This window comes from Equus asinus, chromosome 8 (assembly GCF_041296235.1).
Source record: "Equus asinus isolate D_3611 breed Donkey chromosome 8, EquAss-T2T_v2, whole genome shotgun sequence".
NCBI lineage: Eukaryota > Metazoa > Chordata > Mammalia > Perissodactyla > Equidae > Equus > Equus asinus.
In genome coordinates this window covers 79,286,468-79,304,584 of record NC_091797.1, presented here as the reverse complement: position 1 = coordinate 79,304,584, position 18,117 = coordinate 79,286,468, and the positions used below count along the sequence as shown (strand labels likewise).

At 50.4% G+C, this 18,117-nt stretch overlaps 1 protein-coding gene across 4 annotated transcripts in view; it reads right to left on the bottom strand.

Moving 5' to 3' along the window:
• The window catches only part of RPH3A (rabphilin 3A), a 255,820-nt gene that overhangs the window by 25,811 nt on the left and 211,892 nt on the right, over positions 1 to 18,117 (bottom strand). For all 4 annotated transcript variants that reach the window (XM_070516106.1, XM_070516107.1, XM_044775847.2 and 1 more), the window contains 5 exons: positions 6,527 to 6,656; positions 5,168 to 5,254; positions 4,535 to 4,700; positions 2,120 to 2,158; positions 1,870 to 2,022 (listed from right to left, as the gene is read on the bottom strand). In XM_070516106.1, coding sequence (XP_070372207.1) covers positions 1,870 to 2,022; positions 2,120 to 2,158; positions 4,535 to 4,700; positions 5,168 to 5,254; positions 6,527 to 6,656 — 575 coding nt within the window. The remainder of the gene's footprint in view (positions 1 to 1,869; positions 2,023 to 2,119; positions 2,159 to 4,534; positions 4,701 to 5,167; positions 5,255 to 6,526; positions 6,657 to 18,117) is intronic.

Here is an 18,117-nt window from a genome sequence, read left to right as displayed (position 1 = left end):
GTAGATATTGGTACACCCATGTTCATGGCAGCACTATTCACAATAGCCGAAAGTGGAAAGAGCCCAAATGTCCATCAGTGGATGAATGGATAAACGAAATGTGGGCTATGCCTACAACGGAATGTTATTCAGCCTTAAAAGGAGTAAAATTCTGACACACACTACAACACGGCAGAACCTCAGAAACCGTATGCTAAGTGAAACAAGCCAGCCACAAAAGCCCACATACTGTGTGATTCCATTTACATGAAACGTCTAGAACAAGCAAACCCTTAGAGACGGAAAGTCAATTAGTTGCAGGGGTGAAGGGGAGGGAGGTGCGGGGAGTCAGTGCTTAATGGGGACAAATTTCACTCTGGGGTGACGAAAGAGCTCTGGAGATGGATGGTGGGGACGGTTGCCCAACAATGTGAACATACTCAACGCCACTAAATTGCACACTTAAAAATAGCTAAATGGTAAATTTTATGTTGTGTATATTTAGTCACAATAAAAAAAGATTTTAAAAAAGCATTGCCAATAAAAACTTCACTTCTGGGGGCCGGCCCCGTGGCCGAGTGGTTAAGTTTGCGCGCTCCGCTTTGGTGGCCCAGGGTTTCGCCAGTTCGAATCCTGGGTGTGGACATGGCACCGCTCATGAAGCCATGCTGAGGCGGCGTCCCACATGCCACAGCTGGAAGGACCCACCACTAAAGATACACAACTATGTAGCGGGGGGCTTTGGGGAGAAAAAGGAAAAAAAAAAATCTGAAAACCCCCCCCCCCAAAAAACCCACAAAACTTCACCTCTGGAAGAGAAAAACAAAAAGCACAGGCTTTAGTGTTGGACAGACATGGGTTTAATTTCCATTTTAACCAGCTGTCAGCTGTGTGGCCTAGAGCAAGTGGCATCACTTCTCTGGGCTCAGTTTCTCCATCTCTAAAATGGGAATAAGAAAAGTCTTCGTACCTGCATTTTGGGGCTGTGATAAGAATTAAATGAGATAACGCGTGAAGAGCTGGGAACAGCATCTGGCACATAGTAAGCACTCAGTAAACATTCTCTGATGTGGTGGATCTGAGAAATTCATCTTTCTTTGCCCACCTGAGTCTTAGGTTCGTTAGAGGGCCTGGGCTGTCAATTCAGCACAGAGCATGTGCCTAGCTCTCTTGCCAAGAAGAAAAGGAACTGAGGTGCTAAGCCACGAACCCACTATCAAGGAAGAGAAGGCCAGAGGTCAACATGGGACTGAAATAGTCAGCCCGTCTAACTCAGGTCCGGTCTCATGCCCTCACTACGAAGAAATGAAGCTGCTCTGAGGTCTCCCAAAAGGGGTCAAGGAGCAGAGATCTGCCCCGTCTAGTAGACATCTCTTTCAAAGGCCGGGATTGAAGGACTCCCACTGGTGGGCACTCTTGCCACACCAATGCACCGTGAGTGAGGCCAGAAGTGCTGGGCACCCAGGGAGATGGGAGCACCTGTGAGGGACATCTGGCCGTGCTGACCCCACCATCTTCACAGACCAGCAGAGGCCGCTTGTCAAGGGAAGAAAGAACTTGGATGGAGCTGTGAGAGGGCAGTGTTTTTACTTCGCTCAAAGCCGAGGGGCATTTCCCCCAGAGCTTTTGAGGAGGAGGGCAAAAACGTCATGTTGTTCTCACACATGGCGTTGGAGCGAGAAAAGGATATAAGCAAAACTGTGAGACAGAATTGTTTCCGATCCTGGCTTTCCTCTACCATAGACTAGAACCAGTATCTAAAACAGAAAGTGGCACACAGTTGGTGCTCAATAAATACTGAAGGAACAAATGAATAAAAACACTGTCCTCTCCATTCCCGTTGATTCTCCTCATCCAGGAAGCCTGTCTGGATTTGCCCATCTCTCTCACCTGATGGGCTCCGGCTGGAGTCACCGGCAGCCCCGCCGTGGCCCTGGTCCCAGCTCTCTGAGTCGCGGCTAAAAGAGCTCATTCGCGCCTCGGAGGCTCTGCGCACGGGAGGCCCATAGCTTCCTCGCCCAGGAGAGGAGGCCAGGTCGGGGCCTGGAAGGGAAAGCGTGAATTGAGTGCAAGAAGGGCAGCGGGGGAATGGACGGAAGGGACTCCTGTCCCAAAGTAGAAGAGAGTCGGCAGGACCCACCTGTCTTCTGGCCTGGGCCCTTCCTGTCTTCAGTGTCACCTGGAGAGAGAGAAAATGGGTGCGGGGCACTGTTCAACAGTTTCTGGAAAGCCATTACTCAACGAGCTCGCAAAGGGGCCACCCACCAGCCCCAACAACTTTTTATTAATTAAAATCTCCCCTCCCAACCCCCAGTTAATGGAGTCCCCATTTACAGGCTCACGGTATTTCCTTTCATGCACAAACACATATGAGCACACATAGCCCTAAGAAAGAACAAACTGGGGTTGTCGGCTACAAATGGTTCTAGAATCTGCTTTGTTTGCTTAATTTGCTTTCCCCAGGATTCACTGAGCCGGCTCCAGCCTCAAGCCCTTTGCACACGATACAGGCCCGCTCTACCACTCTAGTCAGAGGTCTCCCCAAAGAGCCCCTCCCCGTCAGCCCTTCTCTGGCCATTCTATCCCACATGGAGCCTCCAGTCACCATCTGTCCCCTTTACCTGCTGCATTTTCCTCCGGGCGCGTATCACTATCTCATATTATATTGTATGGGTATTTGCTGTTTGCTGAGCATGATTCCTCTACTAGAATTTTGGCTGCATGAGGGCAGGGATCTTGTCTGTTCCATTGACCCCTGTATCCCTCGGGCATAGAGCAGACCCTGGAACTCAATTGGTGTCGGGTAAATGTTTGCTAAAAGAATATTGAAAGCACTTATCTTGGACGTAATTCCAAAACTAGAAAGTACGTTTACACCATTCCATTTTAAAAGATGCTTACTATAGTATGGTGTGGATATATCATAATCCATTCAACAATTCCTTTATTTCTGAATATTTAGTTTTTTCCAGTGTTTTTGCTACCACAAATAATGATGCGGCAAATATACTTACGCATGTATCTTTTCATGTTGGTACTTGTACTGCTGTTAGATACAGTCCCAGAGAGGAATCGCTGGATCAAATGGTATATACACTTCAAATTTTAATAAATCTGCCATATTACTCTCCAAAAGGCTGGCGGTGACTTATTGTCCTCCCCACAGACACAGAGTCCCCACTTCTGCACACACTCGCCAGCACCGCATCTTACTACCAATAAGTTCTTAGGTGTCACCATGCCACAGTGGTGACGTTACTTCTTCCTTGTGAGGTGCATGGGTGTTACGTCAACTACATTTTCAGAGTCATTTGTTTTGTCCAGAGTTTATCCAATAAGCTAATTCATACTGTTTACGTGTGCATCTTTATGAGTCTGTACATAGATGATTAACATTACATAATATTAGCCAACCCTTACTAAGTACTTCACTCTGCAGATCAGTTTACATGCAGTATCTCATTTAAACCTCAAAATAACCCAACGAGTTATTAACTCCATTTTATAATGAGGAATGAATCTCAGAGACGTTAGGCTACTTGCCCGAGCTCACAGGGCTAGTCAATGGCACAGCTAGAATTCAAATTCAGGCCCTCCTGGCCTCAGATGTCCAAGCTCTTGACAGATATGCTGCGCAATCTTCTTAGCCTAGAGAGAGTAACTCTTAACCAGAAAGAAGGATGCTCCAGTGGTGGAACAGGGGGCTCCTCAGGGACGCAGTGTGTATTGACAATTTGACGATTCTCTGCAAGGAGCAGAAATTGCTCAAGCCCTCTCAGGAGGAAAGCATTTGCTGGATGCCTTCTGAGTGCCAGGCATTGCACTGGGTACCTTGAGAAGTTATCTTATGGGAAATATGGTTGGGCACTTCAATTTCTGAGACCTTCAACTCTGATCTTCCTTTCAGAAGCACTGCCTGCGCTCAATGCCAGAACTGTCATTCAGACCTGATGATTTATCACTTAGTGTTAACGGAAATTATTGCGAGGATCTTATCTGGTCAGTCCCCATTCAATTAAAATGTGTTTTTATTGTGGTTGCTTTTTTTCTTTTTACTCTTTTGCCTCTCCCTTTTTATGATAAATTTAATAATTAATAATGACACTTGGATAATAGTGATAATATCTACAGTAGTGGGAATTTTCTTTTACTAATTTCCTTTCTATTCATCTTTCACTTTTAATTAGTTCAATTTCAGATTTGTCCATGATTGATAGAAGAAACATCAGGGGCCCCTAATCTCTCATGGGTTCCATGTGTATTTTGGTTGTAGGAGTCTCTATCAGTTCCTAATTTTAGTTTCCACCTCCTCTGTACCTCTAAATACTCCATCAGGGATGACAACAAAGCCTTTTGGCAGCCTGGCATTGCTGGAGAGTTCCCTGTGCTGCCCTCTTGATAATGATTCATGGTGAGTTGTGAAGGGGCCGTAGATGTCCTAGACCCCAGGCCAGAGGCTGGCTGTCCACCAACTGGGTAGAAAAACAGATCTGGCAGGTAGACCAGTTACCAAGACCTGTCCTTGGTCCTGAAAGGAGAAGCTGTTTTGTCTTACCTCGCGTTGGAGCGCGGGCTGTGTGCTTGGGCTCGGGGACAGGCTGCTCAGGAGCAGCTGGCTCGCTGACGGGCTGCTGGGGCTTGGTCTTCTTTATAGGCATAGGCTGTGGGAGGACCTGTTTGGGGAAGCCCTTGAAGAACCACGCCCCAGAACGCTTCCACACCTGGGGGTGGAGACGTAGAGGATGAAGACATGCAGCCAAGCACTGTTGCCCCTGCCTCCGTGAGTGCGGACTTGGAATTGTGCTCCCTGCCCACAGCACACTGGCACAATAGTCAGGACACTTTTCTTACCACTACACTGTCTTTTACAATTTTTATTTGATTTACACAATATCCCTGAACACTCAAGAGAGAGGGCCTGAGTATACGCATTTTCTTGATGGAGAAAGTTGAATATCAGAAAGGTTATGAACTGGTATAAGGTGGCATGGCCAAATTCACTCAAAAACTCAGGGACTTTTTCTGCCAGGGTTCACAGCTGAACTGGTTCCCTTTATACCAACCCTTTAAGACACATACCTGACCAGGTTCCCCAGACCCCAACTGCCACCCTGTCTCCCTGGTCCCAGAGAGGAAGGGAGAACTTGACAAAGACTGGAGGTCCTCCAGATGGGGCCAGTGCACTCACCTCTCTCTGCTCGATGCAGATTTTGCAGAGCCACACGGAATGCGGGCGGTTGTTGGAGGTCTCCACCCCACACTTGGTGCAGACATTCTAGGGACAAAACATAGTCCAGTGCACACTCACATAGGCCAGGCTCTGAGCTGCCAGTGAGCAGGAAAAGTGGCTGGGAAGGGTAGCAATGGAGATACATTCTGTCTTGGTGGATGTAAAGAGCTAGAATTCTCCTTGTCTCACCTCCCTCCCATGACAAAGGCCGGTTGGAATAAAGTTACAATTTGGGTCTTAATTTTCAATAACAAGAACTGGAATGACCCCCAAGCACTGGATGAAGGAATTCTCCAAGAGTCCCCGTGGGGTCTGAGTTTTCAGCACCCATACAGGGGAGATCATTGTCACGATTTTTTTAAGAGGAGAGGCCATATATCCATTTTGTTTACTAATTTATTTTTCTTCCTTTCCCAAATGAATCTGAGATAACTCAGACTACAGGTTCAACTCTTCAAGGAGAAGGAAGTTATGTGAGTAAATGCCACGGCTGTGTGATGCAGCATCACACTTTTGGCTGAGTTCCTGGAGTCAAGGCAGATAGGAAAGCCTACTAGGTGACAAAATTCTCACTATCTGGGTCCAACAGACAAGTTTTTTAGGAATAAACTCTCCCCAGTATCTCATTCTAAATAGATAAACTTTCCCCAATATTGCATTCTAAATGCTTGGACCACAAGCAGGAATTGCCAAGTGATGTTATGGACGTCTCCAGCTGGGTTGTTCCCTGAATTCCTTTCCTGGGAATTAGACAGACCAAGGATAGTCGTATCTCTGTCCTAGAATTGTTGAGGGCAGACAGCCTGAGGAGAGGGTACAGGGTGGAGAAGTACAGGGAGGCCCCTTCACAAATGAAGGTTCAAGAAGCCCGGTGGTCCTCACATGGCTGGAGAAGGGTTTTCTAAGTCACTTGCACTATAACCCAGGGTAAGAGAATGCTGGGTAAGCCTTCCACATACACAGAGGTGTAGACGCATGCCCAGCATGCTCTTTAGCCTGAGGCATAACTTGCTAAGCCACACCCAGGAGGCTTGCATGCTCAACTGTAACTCATGTCCTACTTCAAGCTCCCAAGTGCATCCTGGATAGAGCTGAGCTCCAAGAGGACAGAAGGGTCACAGTGACTCCCAGGGGAGGAACCAGGATCAGGGTACCTCGGAAGACAGCCAGGCATGGCAGCATCCCAGAAGGAATCGCATTCTGGCAACTATTCTTCAGGATCCAAGCACCATCCCCAAGACCCAGGGACCCTCAGGGCTCAAGCCCAGGCCTGGCCCTTCTGCACGTGATGAGCAGGGAAGAGGAGGGCACTGGTACCTTCTTGCAGTCCTCACACACTACGCAGGCAGAGCCCAGCATCCCCAGCTGTTCTCCACACAGTATGCAGCGGTTCACCCCGTCCCCAGCCACATTCTTCCTCATGTTCTCCAGACGGTCCACCAGGCGCCTGGAAGCAGAGACAGGGTAATAAGCACCTTATTACCAGGAAGCACCAGCATCTCCCACAGTATCAGGCTGACGGTCTTACCCTTCTTTGAGTCACGGACTCTTGAGCATCTAATGATGACTGTTGGACCCCTGCCCAGAAAGAGGCACATGCACATGACATTCTGATGCATTTTCAGATCACAGAACCCATATCCCATATCTCCCACCTATTCTATTGACTGCAGATTAAGAACCTTATCTAGTCCTCTCTATCTCCTGTCACCTCCTCCAAGGAAACTGCCTCCTGGGCTCCAGATCTCCTCATCTAATTGTCTACATGATGTCTTCCCTTTGATGCCTTCACAGGCGTCTGAAACTTGTGCTTTCAACTGAACTCCATCTCGGCTGCTCCCCATCCTCTAATGTACCTCCTCCTGTTCTCAAGAAATGGCACCAACTTGCTCAAACCAGGAATCTGGGGGTCTTCCTTGACCCCCTCCTCCCCGATAGTCAGTGATCCAACCAAATTCTATTGCATCTTCCTCCCTAACATGTCTAGAATCCACCCATTTCTCTCCATCTTCAAGTCACCGTCATCTCCCCTAGGGGACCGTAGTAACCTCTTAATAATCTCCCTGCTTTCATTCACTGCCTTCTGTGATCTGTTCTCCCCACCACAGCCACGGTGCTATTCCTAAAACATAAATCTGATTATGCCATTCCCACTCCACTCTCTAAAACCTTTAATTGGTTCCCATTCCACGAGGTTTCCATGCCCTACGTGATCTGGCCCCAGGTGAAACCTTAAACCTCTTCTCCCTCTTGGTCTTTTTTGAGGAAGATTAGCCCTGAGCTAACTACTGCCAGTCCTCCTCTTTTTTGCTGAGGAAGACTGGCCCTGAGCTAACATCTGTGTCCATCTTCCTGTGCTTTATATGTGGGACGCCTACCACAGCATGGCTTGACAAGCGGTGCCATGTCCACACCTGGGATCCGAACCAGTGAACCCCGGGCCGCCAAAGGGGAACATGTGAACTTAACCGCTTCGCCACCGGGCCAGCCCCCTCCCTCTTGGTCTTGCTTTCAATGCTCTCCTTCAATGGTTCTCTCAGTGTACTCACCAGACCGTCAGCATCAGGCTCACCTGGGAACATGTTAGAAACACACATCTTTGGGCCCCTGCCCCAGACTAACTGGATCAGAGTTTCTGAGGGTGGAGCCCAACAATCTGTTTTAACGAGGCCTCCTGTGGATCCTGACGCACACGCAAGATCGAGAACCATTGCTCTGGTTACTCAGGTCTTGGAGTTCCAGTTCTATCTGCCTCAGTACTTTTGCACATTCTGCTCCTTGTGCTTGGAATACAGTCTCCACCCCAACACACGTATTTGTGATCTCTCTCACACACACACACATACCTACTTTACCGGCCAAGATTCCCCTCATGCTTCAAAATTCCAGCTGAATTATCACTTCCTCTTGGAAGCCTCTCTGACCATCCATTTTATTTCTTCTAATACCAACCCTGTACTTCCGCACAGCGCTTGTCACATGTATAAGTAACTGTGAGATTATCCACATTGACTACTTAGTTAATTGTGAGTCCATCTCTGGCTGCCCCTTGAACTATGGGGTCCTGGGTCAGGGACCTCGTCTGTCCCATTCCTTGCTATGTCCCTTGGCCCAGAGCGAGTGTTCACACACGATGGTTGAACCAATGAGTGAATGAATGAATGAATGAGGGCAGCCCACTTTCCACATTTGTATCCAGCCAGCGCAGGCTGACCTGAGCATCAAGTGACTTATGATGACAGCTTGTACTTATACAGCACTTACGATACGCCTGGCAGGGTACGAAGTGCTTTGCCTCCCAACCCTAGGAGGTAGACACTGCTATTTTATGCGTGAGGAAAGCAAGGCACAGAGAAGTTAAATGACTTGCCCAAGGTCACACAGCTAGAAAGTGGCAGAGACAAAATTAGAAGCCGGTTTCATGTGCATCACATCAGGGCTTCTCAAACTTCACATGCACACAGATCACGTGGCCATCTTGTCAAAATGCAGATTCTGAAACTCCAGGTCTGGAGGAGGGCTGGGGTTTCTAGAAAGCTCCCAGGTTCCCAAGTGCTCCCGCATGATGCCACTGGTCCCTGGGCATACCCTAAATGGCAAGGCTGTATAACAAGCACAGCTGCAGGGCATCCTGGGCCAGTCTCAGGTGGTTTTTTTGACACTTTCCACCAGCTTGAAGTCACTTCCTTGCCCTTCCCTCCAACAAGATGTCACTATCCCCACTCCAGCCACAGCCAGAGGACACGGATGGAGCCGGCCCCTGCCCAGCCCTCCACGGCCTGGATCCCAGCTGAGGACACAGTGGGATAGCGTGAGAGCCACTGGGATGGGACACGGGCATCGCGGGTTCCCTCCCAGCGCTGCCTGGCAGCTACATGATGCTCACTCTCTCCACAGGCCCCCCGCGCTCCTGCCCGCCCCTGAAAGCGCTCTGCTAGCGAGTTATAAACAGCAGCTTCTCCCTTCGTCTTCCATTCAGCACCCAAGGAAGAGCCAACAGCAGCCTGTGGGCTCCGGGGCCCCCGCTGTGACCAGATGGAACAGAGCTGCTCAGGGAGCAGGGGGTGCAGACCCGAGGGCAGCCCGCTCTTCCCTTTCTCCCCTCCCCCATGCCCTGACCCCCTCCCCCTGTTTTCCCTAGAAATCGCTTTCATAGGAGGATGGAGGCGGTAGCAACCAGGAGCGAGCCCCCATCCGAGGTCTCAGAACACCCAGAATAACAGTGGCCAACGTTTACCAAGCCCCTCACTGTGTGCCAGGCGTGGAGACAGGCACTCCATCTGGATTTTCTTAACGAGTCCCTCCAGCAGCACTATAAGATAAGGAATATTCTTGTCTCCATTTTCCAAGTGAGAAAACTGAGGCACAGGGAGGTTAAGAGGTTTACCCAAGTCACACAGCTGGGAGGTAGAGAAAGCTGGGGTTCAGAGCCAGGCAGCCTGGCTCCTGAGTCCCTGTCCTTCACTGCTCCACCTCGTGCCACCACCGCCGAGCAGAGCCACGGGAGCTTCTGGAGCAGTCCAGTCCTACTCTGCTCAGTGGCCCTGCCTTCCACACCCTAAGGGACCCTCCAGCACTGGGAGTACCATGTCACACACACACTGTCGCCCCAGACGGCTCTGCCCCACCCGCCTCTCGCTCCCTGAGGTTGGCACAACGCACCACCAGCTGAGCCATCATCTTGTTCTCCCAAGAATCCTCAAGATGGGTCAAGATGAGAAATCTGGATTTTACCCCCAGATTTTGCCTCTCTGGGCTTCAATTTCCTCATCTACGAAACAGAAGATGTTAGGCGAAACCAGCTGTTGTCAAACTGTGCTTGATGGCACCCCAGGGTTCCTTCGAGGCAGTTTAGGGGCCGCCCACTGTCGTGGTGTGTTAGGAAGGATTCTGAGGGGCCAGGAGACCCCATTTCAGCCAGAGCCTGTCTGCACTTGTCACTTTGGTTTGTTTGGGCTATTGAATTAGATTTCCTTTGGAAAGTTGGTTCCATGGTTTAAAGAAACAGTTGGAAGTTGTCTGGAACAGGTGAAATTCAGGATACCTTTCAATAAGACACTGAAGTGAGCTAACAGAGGCCGAGGATGGTAATTACGTGGTGACATTTTTCTTGTACACACCTACTTTCTTGCTCTCACCTCTTTTCTCCTTCCCCCACTGCCCTCATGAGGAAATGGTTAGAGTTTGTTCTTCCCACTCTATCATTAGGGGTCCCAAAGCACAGAGAGGGTGAGAGGCTTGCCTGAGGTCACTCAGCCAGGGCGGGAATCTACTTCTCTGCTTCAGTAAATCACCTTTCTTTCCACGACGCCCCCAGGGCCTCCTGCCTCAGGTCAAGCCTTGCCGACCCAGCTCGGGAAGAGAGAGTGGGACAAAAGATCCAGTTCTGAACTGTGGTGTGCTTTGCTTGGGAACTCAGAAGGCTCCCTGACTCCCCTCAGAAAATAAGGGCCCTGGATTCACCCACCACTTGCAAACCCCCATTCTAGCCTCTCTACCAAGATGCCCGCTCCTTCCACCATTCAATCCTAAATGGCGAAAAGCCCTATTAACACGCCTTGTACTAGGAGTGTCTCATTAGCTTCTATCAGTGGCAGCAAACGGCACGGAAAAACAACAGATTTAAGATCATTATTCAGATGTCTCAGCTCGGGCACCCTTGTTATTTGTGGATTCGGTACAGACCAAGAAAGAGAGAAGCGTGTGGGGGCCACGGGCAGCCCTTTCTCTGCTCGAAGACCGTGGTGAGCAGCCTGCCCCTTGCACACCTTCTCTGAAGCCCCAGACGCTGGGACCTCAACATGGAGGGCCCCAACCGCCAAGGAGTATAAACTTGGAAATAAACTTTGCAGGAAGCTAAATCGAAATGATGTTACGGGAGATCATGAGTCACAAATGGGTCTTTATCCTGGTGATAAGGCAGCTCAGCTTCTTTGCCCCAGAAGCCACGTTTGTTGTTCCCAGTCTTGGCAGGAGGGCCCTAAATGCATCACGGAAGATGCTCTCAATCCTCAATTCAAGTCAATCTCCCAGAGATCATTAAGAGAATATCAATGCATGGGGCCCCATCAAAACCCCCTCAGCCACGGGTACCAGCATTTCAGCCTGCAGCCCTGTTGAGATCTGCTGTGTGGAGGGATGTTGCCAAAATTTACGGTGTACTTCTAGATCACCTGGGGAGAGCATTCAACATTCAGACACTGATGCTGCGGGGCTGGGGTGAGGCCTGGGAATCTGCGTTTGGGAGCGGCTCCCTGTAGGGTCCTGATGCTGGTGAATCCCTGGCCACACATGGAGAAATGCTGCAGGAAGGAGGTTGCGGGACAAATCACATGGAAAATGCTCTCCATATTATAAGTGGGGAAAAGACCCCAAACCCAGGATGCAGAGCTGTGATCAGCATGTGAGCATGGTTTGGACATGGTCATGTGGACATCCTCCTTGTGTGCACTGGACAAAATAAACAAACAAACAAATCAGGAAGGGAACACACTAAAATATTCAGAGTGATTACCACTGGTGGTGGGATTATAAGTAACTTCTATTTCCTTCTCTAATGCCTCTACCACCCCCTCTCCTTAATAACCCAATTAGCTGGACTTCCCTATACTTCCTTAACTTTCCACAGTGAATGTGTATTATCCTTACATTAGAAGATAAAGTGCTTGGGGTTTTTTTGGCTTTTTTGCTGAGGAAGATTCGCCCTGAGCTAACATCTGTGCCAGTCTTCCTCTATTATGTATGTGGGTCACTGCCACAGCATGGCCACCGACAAGCGGTGTAGGTCCGTGCCCAGGATCTGAACCCGTGAACCTGGGCTGCCAAAGTGGAAAGTGCTGAACTTAACCAGTAAGCCTGGGGTTGGCCCCAAGAAAGTACATTTTTGAAGGAAGGGAAAACAAGCCAATGGTTAGAGGACATGGGTTTGAATCCTACCTTTTATCCAGTTAATGACCTTGAAAAGTCTTTGTTCCCCGGGCGCCCTCTTTCTAGACTATAATGTGAGGGGTTCGATGAGATGCACCTCAAGTTTCCTCCTGGGGCAACATTCAGGGGTCCTCAGATTCTGAGGCCGAAACACCGAGAATTCCCCTTGTGCTTTGACATCGAGGGACCCTCAATGACTAAGAGAAGACCTGTCTGCACGGGTGGGCCGGTTTTGTCTGCCTGCCTCATGTTTCCACGTTAAGTGCCCAATTCCCTGGACACTGTAAGTGGCTGTCACTCTGCTTCTGTCTCTACATCCCGACTAGCTTTACACCTACGACCCTTGCCTCGCAGCCAGGAAGCACACCCGTCACCGGGCTGCGTGCTTGGGGGGAGCTGTTGGTGACTCAGTGAAGTTGGGAGGGCACCTCCCATTCCCCACGATGCTCCCAAAGGAGCCAGAAAGGGTCTGTCCCCTCCTCTGGGCACCAGCAGATGACTCTGGAGGTGGTGGGAAGTGCATTCCCACCTCAGAGTGAGCTTGCTGTCCAAATGCACACAGACGGGCTCTTCATTCACTGGACAAACGTTTATGGAGCACCTGCCATGGGCAAGTAGACAGTGAGGACCCGACAGGGAGCACAACAGATGTGGTCCCTGCCCTCGTGGAGCTGGCCTTCTAGGGAGGGTCTCAGACATCGTTTAAACAATCACATAGAGCATCATAATTACACTCCTAGTAAGTACCCTGAAGGACAAGGACAGGCAGCTGTGAGAACTCATAAGGGAGGGACATGAGCAGTCGGGAAGGGGCCTCAGAGGAAGCGACTATTAAGTTGGGACCCGAGGATAAAGACGAGCCGACCCACTAAAGAGGATGAGGAAAAGCACTGGGAGAAGAAGGCAAAGCATGTGCAAAGGACCTGCGAGATGTTCGGTGTGGCTGCTGGGCTGGATGGCAGGAGGTGAGGCTGGAGCGGTGGGAGGGGCCACTCCAAACAGGGTCTCCAGTCTGAGTGATGTGACGGCATTAGACGGCTTTGAGCCGCGGAGGCTCAGCTTCCCGCATTTTGAGACGACATGTGGACACGTGAATGGAGCCCTGGAGGCTCGGAGCAGGCAGTTTCCGATGCTGCCATGGTTCCAGTTAGAAGGAGGCAGGCAGGTCCTTGGGCTTTGTCCACACATGAGGTGGGACCAGGGCTCTTGAAACTACAAGACCGTCCCGAATGTGTCTAACTCAGTAGTGGTAAAGAGTATGCCGGGAGGGGGACCACAAAATGCCACTGCACTAGAGGCTTCAAGGAGCCAACCCCTGTGTCCGTTTCCTTTTGCTGCTGTAACAAATTACCACAAACTTAGTAGCTTAAGACAACACATATTTACTATCTGAACAGTTTGGAGATCAGACGTCTGGCACAGGGCTCTCTGGGCCCAAGGCAAGCTGTTGGCAGGGCTGCGTTCCTTCTGGAAGCTCTAGGGGGAAATCCGTTCTCTTGCCTTTCCCAGTTTCTAGAAGCTGCTCGTATCCTTGGCTTGTGACCCCTTCCCTCCATCTTCAAAGCCAGCAGTTGCATTTTCCAATCTTGCTGGGCCTCTGACCCTCCTGCCTCTGGCTTACAAGGACCCAGGTGATGACATTGGGCCCAGTGGATCATCCAGGACAATCTCCCATCTCAAGATTCTTAACTTAATCGCATCTGCCAAGTCCCTTGGGCCATGTAAGGTCACGTACTCAGGGACTGGGATGTGGATGTATGGGGGGGCATGTTCTCCCCACCACACCCGCATTCCTGCCCCATCCGATTCCACCTCATTCAGGTGTGAATCAGGCTCCAGCCCTCCTCTCCAGGCCAGGTTTGGGCAATTCCTCCCTGCCTGGCTGGGACACCAGGAAAGCCAGGTTTTGGACACCACGAGGTTCAAGTCACCTTTTCCAGGTGCTCAACCCCAGGGAAGCCTAGACTCCCTACACACAAGCACACACCTGCACACATACACTTTCAGAATTTAGAAATAGGAGGCAGTTACGACGCAGGTGTCGAGTGCCAATTCTGGAGCGGGCTTGCCTGGGTCCGCATGCGGACGTTGCTACTTCTTAGCTCTGTGACCTCAAGAGAGTTACTCAACCTTTCTGAGCCTCCATTTTTCTCCTGTAAATTAGGGGAACAAAGTCTTTACCTCCTAGGATTTTTTTGCAAAGATAAAATGAGAGTGTTTGTAAAATGCCCAGAACATGGTACCTGCGCAGTAATGGTTGCTGCTAATCATTTCTTCTGGAAATTTGTGGCTTTTATAACTCCCCTTACTCACATTTTTTCTATGTAACCAGAGTACTATAATTTGCCCATGAAATCCGTCTTTCTAAAGCTTTTAAAGTGGCTGCAGAGACTGGAAATTGACGAGATTCACGTGCCCATCTCAAAATACACACGGATGGCACGGGGACTCACACAGGCACGTGCTAGAGGCACGTGTCCATGTGCACCTGCGAGTGCACACACACACACATGCACGTGTGTGCTCGGCACCTGCATACGGAATGCACGCAAGGCTGCCAGTCCTCCGCCCTTGCAGGGAGGCCAGCCCCGTTTGGCCGCCTTCTGCAGACAAGGATATAAGCCAACGGCGGGCCTGACCGTGCCTGTTTGCTAAGCTCAGGCTCCCTGAAAAAGTCCCAGCTGGCCTCGGAAACATTCGGGCAACTGCTCTGAGCTTTCAAACAAACCAGAAGAGCCGCAGCATCCCGGTGAATGTCGACGGATCTACGATGGCGCCAGGAAGCAGGCTTAACGTGGCGCGCTGCAGAGCTGAGAGATAGCCTGTCAAGGTACGATGGGTTTGTGCACCGATGCCTGAGTCGGCGAGGGAAATGGCCAAACCCGGGCTTCCACCACTGACAGCATGGGGCCGGAGCAGCTGCCTTAGAGCAGCGGTCGACCACGGCTGCACGACTCATAAAAACACAGCAAAGCGGGAGAGAGGATGCCATGTTGTCTCTCTGTCTGTCTGACTCTCACACACACGTACACACACACACACTCCATCAATTCCAGAATCATGCTGCTTTTCTCCTCACCCTAATCGCTGGTGGGGGGGGGGGGGCTGGATATTACCGTCAAGTTTATTAAACTTGGCACTCTCGGAAGTTCAGATCGGGCCACTCGCTGTGAACAGGGACACGGCTACTGTGGCGGGGGCTGGCTTGAGGCCCCAGTGCCAGGCTCTCTCAGGAGCCTGTCCTTAAGTGACCGAGCCGCTCTGTCATGAAGCGATGCGGCTGGCACGCAGGGGGCGTGCATCTCAGACTCATTAATTCTCGCTGTTGTTGGTTACTGCCGCCACCCGGGGAGCCGTAGATCCTAACCCCTCTCCTTGACGGATTGTGAATGGGATTGCTGCCTGGGCCTCTGCTCTGCAGGGAAGGGGGTCACCCAGCTCAGAGCTGGAAACGAGGGAACCAAGACAGAAAGACAGAGAAGTCAGCCGAGCCAAGGCTGTCAAGGCCAGGCAAGGTGCTGGCCATTACCAACCCAGAAATAGCAACGGTACCCAGGAACTATGCTAAGCACCCTACGCATATAGTTTCTTTAAGCCGCCTACAACCTGTGAGATCAGTTCTATTATTCATCCTCTTTTTACAGATGGGGAAACCGAGGCACACAGAGGGGAAGTCACCTGCCCAAGGACACAGAGCCTGCGAGCAGCAGAGATGGGATTGGAGGCCAGGTCCAGCTGCCCAGATGCTGCCGCCGGCTGTAGGAGAACGAAGTCTGTATTTCATGGCAGTGCTTGCCACTGGGGCTCTTTTGAACCCTCCACTGGCCCTTTCCCGTTGTAGAAAGTAGAGTCGAGAGAGCATGGTGCTGAGCCGCGGGGCCCAAGGGTCATTGCAGGGGAGAGGGATGAACCATCCCACTGGAGGAGGAAGTGTGTAAGATGGCACAGTTAACCTGAGTGAATACCTCAGACACCCCGTAAATTACTGACCTCTGAAACCCCTGTAGGCGTCTGTCAGTTGCCTCCCTACCTGCACCCCAAAAGGCAACAGGATGAGGGGGAATGACACGTTCGAGTTCAGAGTCTGACTTGGCCGTGAAACAGCTGTGTGCCCCTGAGCGTGCGTCTTACCTCTCCAAGTCCTCTCGGCCATGAAGGAGAGACCACAGTGTGCCTCTCGGCAAGAACGTTATGAGGACTAAAGGAACGTGACATATTGGGAAGTTCCTAACAGTGCCTGCCATAAACGTTTGTCTCTCTCAAGCAGCAGAACAGGACTCTAACCCTGGAGCCCGCTGACCTGGGTTCGTAATCCCAATTCTGTTGCTTATTAACTGTGTGGCCCTGGGCAAGTAGCTTAAACTCTCTGTGCCTCAGTTTCTTCATCTGTAAAGTGGGGATGATAATAACATGGCCTAATGCACAGCGTCGTTGTGAGGATTACATAAATGAATCTACCTAAGCTCTGAGTGCAGAGCCGGCACGTGGGGCTCTTGTTAAGAGTTCCCCAGAAGGTGAGTGTGGTTGCAGGAAAATTCTGGAGTTTGTTTCTTCTCCCTTTTTTGAACCACTCAACAAAAGGCTAGAGCAGTGGTTCTCAACAGGCGGTGATGTCGCTCCCTAGGAAGCAATGGGGATGTCTGGAGACATTTTGGGTTGTCATTGCTGGACGGGGGTTACTACAGGGACGCTGCTAAAAAATCCTATAATGCACAGGACAGTCCCACCACAAAGAATTATCTGTCCCCAAATGTAAATAGTGCTGAGTTGGAAAAACCCTGGGCTAAGAGTCTCGGAGACCACATGGTCCAGCCTCACCCCCTGAGGTCAGTGATCCCATGAGAGGCTCCGTCAGCTGGGTTTAGGGTTCACTCACCGTGAATTATTCATTCAACACATATTCATTTGTTCTCCAGGCACTGGGCTAATTAAGGAATTAAGCAGATTTCCATGATCATCTCGTCCGAGCCGATTCCATAAGGTACTAAGTCTGGAGGACATTAGAAAGCGTTGATCCAATCCCTGGGAAAACTGGGGTACTCAGGATTTCTGAACATTGGGGCGTTCCGAGTCTCCCCCAAACCTGATGAAATCTATGAATATTTCTTCTCAAAAAATGTACATAGGCACATGCATAAATGTGTCTATAATATCAGGAGGCTCGAGCACCCCGGAACCCTATCCACAGAATGTCTACGACTCCAGTTCAAAAAAGAAAAAAGTTGGGCGGTCCTTTAGAAAGAGGAGAGTGGCATCTGGCTTACTGTTGGCTTGTCGAACCACAGGAAAGACACCTGCCTAATGAGAAGCAGCAAGTTCCAAGCATTATTACTCACTTCTCCCTCTGGCCACATTTTGGAAAAATTCTGTGCCAACAATACAGAGGATGGTGGAACTGAGATGGGAGGTGCTAGGAGTCCAACAGATTCTGTCAATAACAGGTCTGCCCCTGTCTCTCTGACTTCCTCCTCCATCACAGCATCTGGACACCCAGGTTAATGACAAATCCTAATTACTTTTTTGGGCCCATCTGTTTAGAGAAGTTGACCTCGAATGGAAGCCACCTGGCTGCCTCTCCCTCTGCAGGCAGGATAGTGAGCAAACGCCTTTGAGAGGCTCTGGACAGAAGGAAATGTAATAAGGATGCAGGACCTACTATGGGAAAAACAAAAACAAAATCCGCAAACACAGATTTCCCCAGGCAAGGGTTTAATTCCAGACTTAATACATTCTAAAACTCCCCTGTCCACGCCATGGGTGTCTGCCCAAGTCACAGAGGCCCTCTGCAGACTCAGGATGAGCACTGCCAGCCGTGTGTGCACAGCCTGGCACCTCCGGCCACAGCTGATTGGATGAGGGGTGGGCACTCAGGGTGAGCTGGGCCAATCAGAGTTCTTCCCTGGGAACTTGGAATTAGGACTAAGAAAAGCTATGACAACTGGGGACATAGAATGGGTTAGGATTTTCTAACATGTGGGACG